General features: G+C 34.5%; 2 protein-coding genes across 3 annotated transcripts; one reads left to right on the top strand and one right to left on the bottom strand.

The window, feature by feature from the left end:
- Nucleotides 1-1,811: 1,811 nt before the first annotated feature.
- LOC107858929 (tRNA (guanine-N(7)-)-methyltransferase) lies at nucleotides 1,812-3,750 on the top strand. 2 transcript variants are annotated; one of them, XM_016703736.2, is made up of 3 exons: nucleotides 1,812-1,923; nucleotides 2,455-3,269; nucleotides 3,356-3,750. In XM_016703736.2, the coding sequence occupies exon 2, from the start codon at nucleotides 2,505-2,507 to the stop codon at nucleotides 3,237-3,239; it is 735 nt and encodes a 244-aa protein (XP_016559222.2). In that variant the 5' UTR covers nucleotides 1,812-1,923; nucleotides 2,455-2,504; the 3' UTR covers nucleotides 3,240-3,269; nucleotides 3,356-3,750. The 2 variants fall into 2 exon arrangements, with proteins under 2 accessions (XP_016559222.2, XP_016559221.2); XM_016703735.2 differs by having other exon boundaries at nucleotides 2,455-3,750.
- Nucleotides 3,751-4,381: 631 nt separating this feature from the next.
- On the bottom strand, nucleotides 4,382-7,622 carry LOC107858928 (ferredoxin--nitrite reductase, chloroplastic). The gene is made up of 4 exons (XM_016703734.2): nucleotides 7,053-7,622; nucleotides 6,380-6,734; nucleotides 5,744-6,032; nucleotides 4,382-5,405 (listed from the first exon to the last, which is right to left on the bottom strand). The coding sequence occupies exons 1-4, from the start codon at nucleotides 7,408-7,410 to the stop codon at nucleotides 4,668-4,670; spliced, it is 1,740 nt and encodes a 579-aa protein (XP_016559220.2). The 5' UTR covers nucleotides 7,411-7,622; the 3' UTR covers nucleotides 4,382-4,667.
- Between the last annotated feature and the right edge of the window lie 2,127 nt (nucleotides 7,623-9,749).

The following is a 9,749-nucleotide window of genomic DNA, read 5'->3' as shown; positions in this document are numbered from 1 at the left end:
TTTTATTTATTTTTTCATTCTCTTTCTTCTTTCTTCTTTCTTTCTTTTCTTCAACAATGGTTGCTCTATTCACGAATTGAAATTGAATTTGGTCCATTGTTAAATTGAAATTGAATTCTCGAAGATTTTGTTTCGAACTCGCTAATTGAAAATCAATGAAAGATTCGGAAGATTCTAACTCGGAAACTCGCTAATTGAATCTTTCGATTCCATCAATGGAAATTGAATCTTTCGAGTTTCATTAACGGAAGATTGAATAGCTTCATACATGTACAGTCCATATTTTTGTCTTCATACATGAAATTAAATTTTTCGAATCTTTTGAGTTCCATTAATGGAAATTGAATTTTCCATTGAGTTTTCAATTAGCGAGTTCCATTCAATTAGAAAGTTTCATTGAATCTTCCATTAATGGAACTCGCTAATTGAATCTTCCGAGTTTCAATGGAAAATTAATGGAAGATTCCATTCAATAATTTGAAAAAACTTTCTTCATAAACTCAATGGAATTCAAAGTTTGAAACTTGAAATTGAATTTGAAAACTTTTGGAGTATTAAGAATGGACTTGAAATTTGAAATTGTCTCAATGGAATCATTTGGAATCTTTAATATAGTTGTAATGGTAAACAAATGATGAAAACTGATAAAGCGGAGAAGAAGCAGCGCGTGTACTGCACCTCCTAGCGTAAAAATTGAGAATAACGTTTCAGGGAATTAATTCCACTTTAAAATATTCCGAGGGGGGAATTAATTCCACTTAAAAAAGTATAGGAGGGTAATAGGACCCCCGCAAAGTTCAATATGCTCCACTGAAAATTTGGTTAAAGTTCAAGTATTTTCATGGGTATTATCCCTTTTTTATACTGTTTCAAACTCAATTTTTTAATCCATTATTTTTATTTATCCATGAAAAGAAAATAGTTAAATAATGCTTTATAGTTTCACATCTAAAAAGGTTAATACATGACTTTTATTCAAAATAGTTATGATATAAACCACAAGGGTTGGTGTAGTGATTCAGTACCTCACCCTTTAAACAAGAGGTCAGGGGTTCGATCCCCACCTCTGATGAATGGAAAAAACTTTATGGTCATTTCCCTACCGCTTAGTGCACTGACAGTAGGAACGGAGAATTAGTCTCATGGCTGTCGGGTGTGGGAATACCTTGGGAAACCCCCCCAAAAAAAAGATTATGATATCTTACTAAGTTTAATTTTAGGTCACTGACTGTATTAAGTGGTCTCTGACAATAACACAAACATAAATCCCGACAGTTTGAAGTTTAATTACAGAAAATCTCTTCATTTTGCATAATTATCGAAAATTTCAACTTTTAGTCTATCGAGATACATAATTAGCTCCCGACACATCCGACGAATATACATTTTTTCTTTTGTAAAGATACATAATTAGCTCCCATACATATTTTTTTTTATTTTAGGTCTGACGAGATACATATTATATCTAACGAAAATACATTTTTTCCTTTGTAAAAATACATTGTTAACTTTCGATATATATTTTCTGATTTTGAATCTGTCGAGATACATAATTAGCTCCCGATACACCCAACGATGATACATAATTAGTTGGAGTTCTTATAATTACTTTGTAAGGGTGAATATTTGTGTAAATATGATTAGTTAAGGTCTATGTTTATTTTATTTTTCCTTATTATTTACATTAATTTGATATCGTTCATAAACTTTATTTTTTAAAACCCCCCAAAAAAAAAAGAAGAAAATGAAATAATTTGGTTAATTGAGTGGGCCGAGATAAAAAATGAGTAGGCCCAAAATGAGGTTGGAAACAAAGCCCAACTAGCAATGAGTGGTAGGGCACTAGTCCTAATCCTCTCTGTTCTACTGCAACTCCCTGAAATCTGAGAAACCTCAAATCTTTATATCAAACTTGACAGACAGGTATCTCTTCACGCTGTCTTGTTTTTTTTTTTGTTTTTTTTTTTAATTAAACTTGTGATCCAACAAAGTTCATATTTGTAAGCCCCATTAACCAGGTAGTTAAGATAGTTGAGTATATAGTTTGCTGTATAAAATAGGGTAATGCAAGTTTATAGTATGTTTTAAAGGTTTAGCACAATAAGAATTGTCAAACCCCCCAACTAGCAGGGGAAAAAGTGAGTAAAACCCTAGCAAGTTAGTGATCATAAAATTACTATTAAATGCTTGACTTGAAGTGAGACTAATCATTCTTGAAATTTCTTTTATCATGTTTTGTTGTGATGTGACTAGGAGGTTACGGGTTCAAGTAGCCTCTTGCAGAGTAAGGCTGTATACAATAAACCTAAAGCTACCGAACTGCCATTTTTGTGATGTTGCAGATATGATTGCCCATATTTAGCAAAAGTGAATTTTCTGTTTTAAGATTCTTGGAATTTTTTGTGCTCAAGTTCTTTTTTTTCTTTTTTGGCTTTCAATTGATATGATATGCAGTTGGAAGGAAAAGGGAGAAAGAGAAAACTGAGGGAAATAAGGAAGAGAGCATGGGTGAAAATCCTACACACAACAAGAAAACTGGTCTGCCTAGGAAACGTTTTTATCGAGCCCGTGCTCATAGTAATCCATTAAGTGACTCACATTTTCCAATTCCTATTTCCCCTTCTGAGGTTGATTATTGCCTACATTACCCTGAACTGGTTAAGGTAGATGCTTCAAAAAAGATCCAGTTTGCTGATGTTGGTTGTGGATTTGGAGGCCTTTTAATTGCCCTTGCACCCCTTTTCCCTGATAACCTTATGATTGGGATGGAGTTGCGAGACAAGGTGACAGAGTATGTGAAGGAGCGAATTTTAGGGTTGAGGACGACTAATCCTGGTCAGTACCAGAATATTTCAGTGGTAAGGACCAATTCAATGAAGTACATTCCAAATTACTTTGGGAAAGGACAGCTTAAAAAGATGTTTTTCTTGTTCCCGGATCCCCATTTCAAAGAAAAGAATCATCGTCGACGTGTTATTAGTCCATTCTTGCTGGACGAGTATGCTTATGTGCTTGCAGTCGGTGGAATCATATACACAATAACAGATGTTGAGGAGCTTGGTGAGTGGATGAAATCATGTTTGGAAGAACATCCGATGTTTGAGACACTTACAAATGAAGAGCTTGAAGCTGATCCGGTTGTAAAGCTCCTTACTTCTGCAACAGAAGAAGGACAAAAAGTAGCACGAAACGGTGGACAAACATTCCAAGCCATTTATAGACGAATTGCAACTCACTGAATGTTAAAGAGTCTTCATACCTGTTTCATGGTAAGAGATGAGATACGCCTCTATCTTCTGTTGTTGAATCAGTAGAAATGTGGTCTGCGCAACTAATCATAGATACTTTGTGACAGATTATGGCGATAACAACCATACTTCCATTAGTTTTGGTTAATATAAGTACCTTATCTTTTATGATGGCAACTCGTTTTTTTAAGCCTGCTCTAGAAGAATTGATTACAATTGACTCCATATCTATGGATATGGTGTTCTGTTAGCTGCAGAAGAGTGGTTTGCTGTTAATGCATTGTCATCAAGAATTTTCATAGGATGAGATTATATTTGAATGAGCAGAGGAGATTGTTGTATTTTGACAAAATATTTAGCTTTACTAGGACAAGAAGCATCTCTATTGAGCTTCAAACTTCTTGTATTCTGCTTATAATCAAGTCTTCCTGATTGTTGAAAACTTAACGATATTCATGGTGTTTCCAATGGATTGTGACAAATGCCATTCTCGTTTTAGTCATTTGTACTCTTATTTTCTCTGCTTCACCCTGGTATGCTAACACCTTTTGTACATCTGTGTCTTGCTGATTATATTTTGCATCTAGCCCCCACTCCCCCTTGAACATTATGCGCGCACACAAGAGTTGGGTTTGGGGGTGGAGAGGGTTCTAGCAGTTGAAAACCTCCCAATCAAATCAATAATGATTATGTTTGGACTCTATTCATCTGTCAAACTCGGTTATGAATGTTACAATGGTCAGTCATAGCAGGACTCTTTTGTAATATTAGTTATTCTAAAGCATTTTCAGATATACGAAAGTGTGATTTACAAGTAGAACTTTTTGAACTTCTCATGCAATCTTCAGTTATGTAAATTTAATTTAAATGGATTGAGAAGTGGATGTCCAAATTAAGACGGTTTTAAATAGATCAAGTGAACGTCGCTTAACTCGATGTACATTTTCTTTTAAGAAGACTCAACAGAGATTCAAGAGTTTCTCTAATACTGCAAAAATGGATATGACTAGGCCAAGGGAATCGAAATAAATGTTGACCACATTCTGCTCAGACATCTTTGGTGTGGTGTGGTGGTGAGTAGAACAGTTCCAAATACCAACAACACTTAAAACACTTATTTATATACAGTAACATAACAAAGTGTTTTAAGAATATAATAATAGGTAAAATTGAAATGTATGATCATTAAATTACATTTTAAAAAAATCTATTACTAGGAATCCAACAATTCAAAAGCCTTTTAGTTTGGAACACAGCTCTTTTCCAAAATAATACACTTCTTCTGATTATTCTACTAACTTCCAACAACAGCACCACCAGTTCTGTAGCTTGGAAATATCTTAATATGGTAAGCACATTCCATCAATGTCCAATTTACTATGTCGAGTAAAGCCACGAGCGGATTCTGAAATGTTGAGATTAATCTTCTGCTTCTTCTCTCTCTCTTGGAACAGCACCAAAGTTGTTAACTAGTAAGTCGACAATTATTGGTACCAAATCTTCACAGGGGACAGACTTCTTGTAAATATCTCCCAAGTGTGAGTCACTCCCTATTCTGCCACCCAAGAAAACATCAGCCCCTTCCACCGTCTTTCCTTCCTTTCTTGTCAGGCATCCCATAAATCCGATATCTGCAACTTGAACTTGTCCACATGAATTTGGGCAACCAGTCCAATGCATCCTCACGGGCTGAGTCACAGAGACTAGCCGTTGAACCTCCTCAGTTATCTTCATTGAACGTGCTTTAGTCTCGATTATGGCTTGCCCACAGAATTGGTTACCAGTACAAGCCACCAAATTTCTCATGAGAGTAGGTGGATCGGGCGAAAATCTGTTCTTCAGAAGAGGTTCATTGAGCAACGCATCAATCTTTGAGTTCTCAATGTTCGGAATAATGATGTTTTGCTCAACAGTCAGCCGGAGCTCTCCCGAACCATACTCTTCTGCTAAACGAGCTAGCTCGTCCATGTCATCTGCTTGGACACGACCCACTGGAATGTGAAGACCAACAAACCTGTAACCTTCCTGTTTCTGTGGATTAACCCCAAGATACTCTCTCCTTTTCCATTGTTTCTGCACCGAATCCTCTGCGGATTCTCTCTCTAGCTTTTTTTGAGGCATTCTCTTCACAACTTCTGCCCTGAATCCTTCAACGCCCTACATCATTGAAATTAAACAAGGAGAAAATGAGACCAGTTAGATCAACTGGCAAAATGTTTGGTTCTGCTTAGAAAAGGCAAATAGAACACATTTAACTAGATGAGAAGATATTAAATATTCCATCCTTTACATGAGTTATGATATGAAGCACTTCTATTCAAAACCAATATGCAGATCAAAGAACTCAAGTTTCCCAATCAGCACGATCTATGCTGTGAATTCTCAAACTCCAATTGAGGCGATACGTTAAGATGAAAGACGAATGAAAAAAGAAAGTAAAACATAAAACAAAATACGCATGCAAATGATGAAAACACAGTGAAGGTATCACTCACCAGTTCGTCAATTAACCACATCATTCTTGTTTTCTGCCTGTTCCCTCTGGTGCCAAGATCTCTATAAGCTTCTAATATTGCTTTGCAAACAGGGACTATATCATCAGCAGGAACCCATGCATCAAGAGGAATTGCCTCTGCACATCGCTTCGGACTGAAGAATCCACCCACAAGCAGGTTGAATCCAAATCGTCCATCTCTCGTTGCAGGCATATAGGCAAGATCATTGATATGGGGATGCTCATAAAGATCGTGTGACCCTATTACACATACATTCCACTTCCTTGGCCTGCAATAAGATCATTATATCGCAAAATCTGATTAGCAGATGCTTTAATTTTCTCCTTCAAATTTCTGTCACCATTCTTTATGTAATAAATAAAAAACTCCCTCAAATTAATAAGAACTATTGACTCTTCTTCTTGAAATTAATCAGTCCAAACATCACTAGCATAACCCCCTCACTCTCAGACCGGGAGATGGTAAGCATAATAAATTTATGTTCATCTAATATGCCATGTTAAAAGCAATATGTAAAATCACCAAATAAAGGTAATTTCAATGTAAAATCAATCCTTGATGAATCCATAAAGTTGAAACAGAAAAATGGGAAATATTTTGTGCAAGAAGACTTACAAGTTAGTGACGGCCAGATTGCCACGAAAATTGGCAGTGACATATTGGGATAGCAAATTAGTGTAAGGCCTTGTGTCCACAATTTCTTGTGGATCAATCCCTGCCAGAGGGTTCCCCACGGGATTTCTAACATTGTCCATGCCACTTTGCAGACTGGTCAAGCCAACTTCATCCAGTCCCTTTAGAATCTCAGGCACATCAGACAGCACAACCCCACGAATCTGCCAATTTTGCCTTGTAGTCACATCAGCACATCCATCTTTCCCATATTTCCTAATCACACTGGCTAAGTATCGAGTTTGGGCACTCGTCGTTACCCCATTTGGAAGCTTCAATCGCATCATGAATCGTCCATCTTAATAATCATCACAATTTTGTACATTTATACATATGATCAGCATATTAACTATAGAATATCAAAATAATTAACAGAACAGAATCTTAGTTTTAGCTTGACTTATCTACCACAACTAAAAAAACATGTCTCTATATTTGAAAAATCTACTCGATCAAACACCATCCTTATTAGTACTTTGTGCATAGTTTTCCAAGAACTATCCAAACTTTAATGTGAAAAATGGATTAATCTCTGAAAATTGACTCTAAATAGTAGAAAAACAAATTGGGATCATGGTATTACTATTAAAAGCAGGATTTTTATTTTGGAACTTACATTGATGCTTTCTCCTATGGAAGAAGCCAAGCCACTTGAGCCTAACATCAATATCATCCTTAGCAAGCTTAGATTTTTCGATCTCTTCAAGTGAGATGTTAGCAAGATGTTCAATACCATTTTCAATGAACAATTTCATAGGTTCCTTTTCAATCTTAGCCTTTTCAGTAGGATTTATGCCTTGTCTGAAGTTTTCCTTAAGTACCCAGTACCCATCTCTTTCCTCCACTCTAGGTTCTAGTCTCTCTGCACCTACCTCCCCTGCCACTGTCTGCGGTGGAGTGACATGAAGCTTGGAAAATCTTTTGGAATTTGTCAGCGAACAAGTTGCTGAAAATTTAACAGAAAAAGATGCCATTTCGACAAATTTGGAAATTGAGAAGTTAGTTGATTCTTGATTACTCAGGGTGGTGATGATCGTGGCGGTGATGGTTAAAAATGTTGAAATAACATTATTTTTGTAGTCGTCCGGTGTGGTGAGGTGGGGAATCTCATCATTTTCTTACTAAATTTAAATCTTACTTTTTAAAATAATAATATTATTATAATTACTTTTATTTTATTTTTTTTAAAAATTTTATATTTGGCTAATCTCTATTTGAAGGAATGATTTTAGACATAGAAGTTCTCTTCTCATATAAAAACACAATAGTATCTCTTCTCAATGCACGACATAATAGAATTCACAATATAGTCGTTTAAGAGTCTTGTTTGAACAGAAATTTCCTTCCAACAGTTTTCATGTTTTTTTAATAGTAATTTTTATGTGTACACCAATTGCTCGATAATATCAATAATATGTCCACAAACTTTAAACTTTTGCATGACGCCCTCTCGATTTCTAATCCAACAAGTAGTATCACAGCCTTTGGTTATGGTCCGATGGTTCATATTGAGGACATGTTGAGATCAAAGTTGCAACAAATTTGATGATAATGGAGATCTTTGTCTAGTTACATGTGTAAAAAAAATACAAATAAATTTTCAACAATCCTACTGCTAATCCATCTTTAAAATCAAAATTAATTCTCAACCCATATTTATGGGCTTCAACTTTCAGCCCCTACTTACTTTTAACACTTGGGCTCTTTTCAACTCGTACATATACTAACAGGAAATTGCATGTCATAGACCCAAATATGGATAACTTTAGATATTTGACCCTAAATAAGAATGTCTTTAAAGAATAGTCTTCCTTACTTTTTAATATACTAAAAGTACCATTTTGCTCCTCTATACCTCAAATATATTTTTAAACTTTCCATACTCATTTATCTCTCAAATTTTATTTTTGATTATTTTCACTTTTTTATTTTTCCTTTACTTTTGTTATTCTACTTTTTTTCACTTTTTTATTTTTTCCTTTAAATTTATTATTCTGTTTTTTATTATTTTCAGTTTTATTTTTTCCTTTAGCTTTATTTTAATGTTTTAATTTATTTGTCTCAATCTTTATTTTTTTTTTCTCTTTTTCTTTTTTATCAATCATTATCTATTTCTTTATTTTTTTTCTTTTTTTAATTTATTTGTCTTTAACCTTTATTTAGAGTTTTTTTTATTTCTTTTTTTTTTCAGATTTTTCTCAGATATTCATTCTCATTGTTCATCTTTTTTCCTCATTTCTCAAATACTCTTTTGTCTTGCTACTCTTTCTCTTCTTCTAATTTCAGTCAAATAGACTCATGGTATTGATCATTAATCATTGGATCACGACTTGGTTCACCTTGGAGATTATCCTTATTTCTGCTCTTTCTCTTGATCCTCTTTTACATCATGGTATAAAAGCTATTGACTATTGATATGATCTAAGATAATCGAGGAGAAAATTAAGAAAGCTAGTAGGAATAACAGTGGTGTGGTGATAGATAATAAATTGCCCAAGAAATTGAGTCATAATAAAAAATTGTATTTGAATGCATCAGATATGTTTGGAGTTATGTTGATTTTTATTCAATTAGCGAGACCTAAAAACTATTGTGTGGATTGAATCGATGAGAATTTCCATACTTGGAAGAAACAAGTTGGGGATTCATCAATTACTGATGTAGGAAAGAAAGTTTCGACCCACAGATCTCTCATTTCTCAAAGATGTGCTTTTCGAATGTTTAATGTTTCGCTCTTGTGCTGTGGATTCGAAGGAGTGGTTTTATTCACTTGCAACTTTTGATCGATCATTGAATGACACAGTATTATCACTTGCTATCCTAATCTATATTTGTAATGTGCTTTTGACCTGTCCTTTGTTTTGTTCCTCCCTTCCTTCTAGTAGGTCAAACATGCTGACAGTATTTCTTGTTTGGTTGTTTGTAATGGTTATATTTATTCTGGTTCTTAGGATACAAGCTTAAAAAAATTATTTTTATGTGTATATTGTAGACGATGAACGTCTTGGTGAAAATTCAGCTTCTGTTAATGTTGATCAGTAGTTTTGTTTGGGTTTATTAGGAAGTGCTAAAGTTTGTTGGTTTGGGTTTTTATTGTTTGTTTGCTTGTTTTTCATAGAAGTTTGATGTCTTATCCTTTATTCTTGCCGTTTACTTCATTAGTAGAGCTAGGGGGCTGGGTTAAGTAGAGGTTGGGCATTGGCGAAAATTCATATGTCATATTATAAGGTCAACTATTTTTATGTATATATTGTAGATGATGAACACCCTTGATGAAAATTTAACTTTCACTAATACTGATCAGTTCTTTGGA

The sequence above is a fragment of the Capsicum annuum genome, chromosome 2 (genome assembly GCF_002878395.1).
Source record: "Capsicum annuum cultivar UCD-10X-F1 chromosome 2, UCD10Xv1.1, whole genome shotgun sequence".
In the NCBI taxonomy this organism is placed as follows: domain Eukaryota; kingdom Viridiplantae; phylum Streptophyta; class Magnoliopsida; order Solanales; family Solanaceae; genus Capsicum; species Capsicum annuum.
The sequence above is the reverse complement of the archived record's forward strand: the minus strand, read 5'-3'. Positions and strand labels throughout refer to the sequence as shown.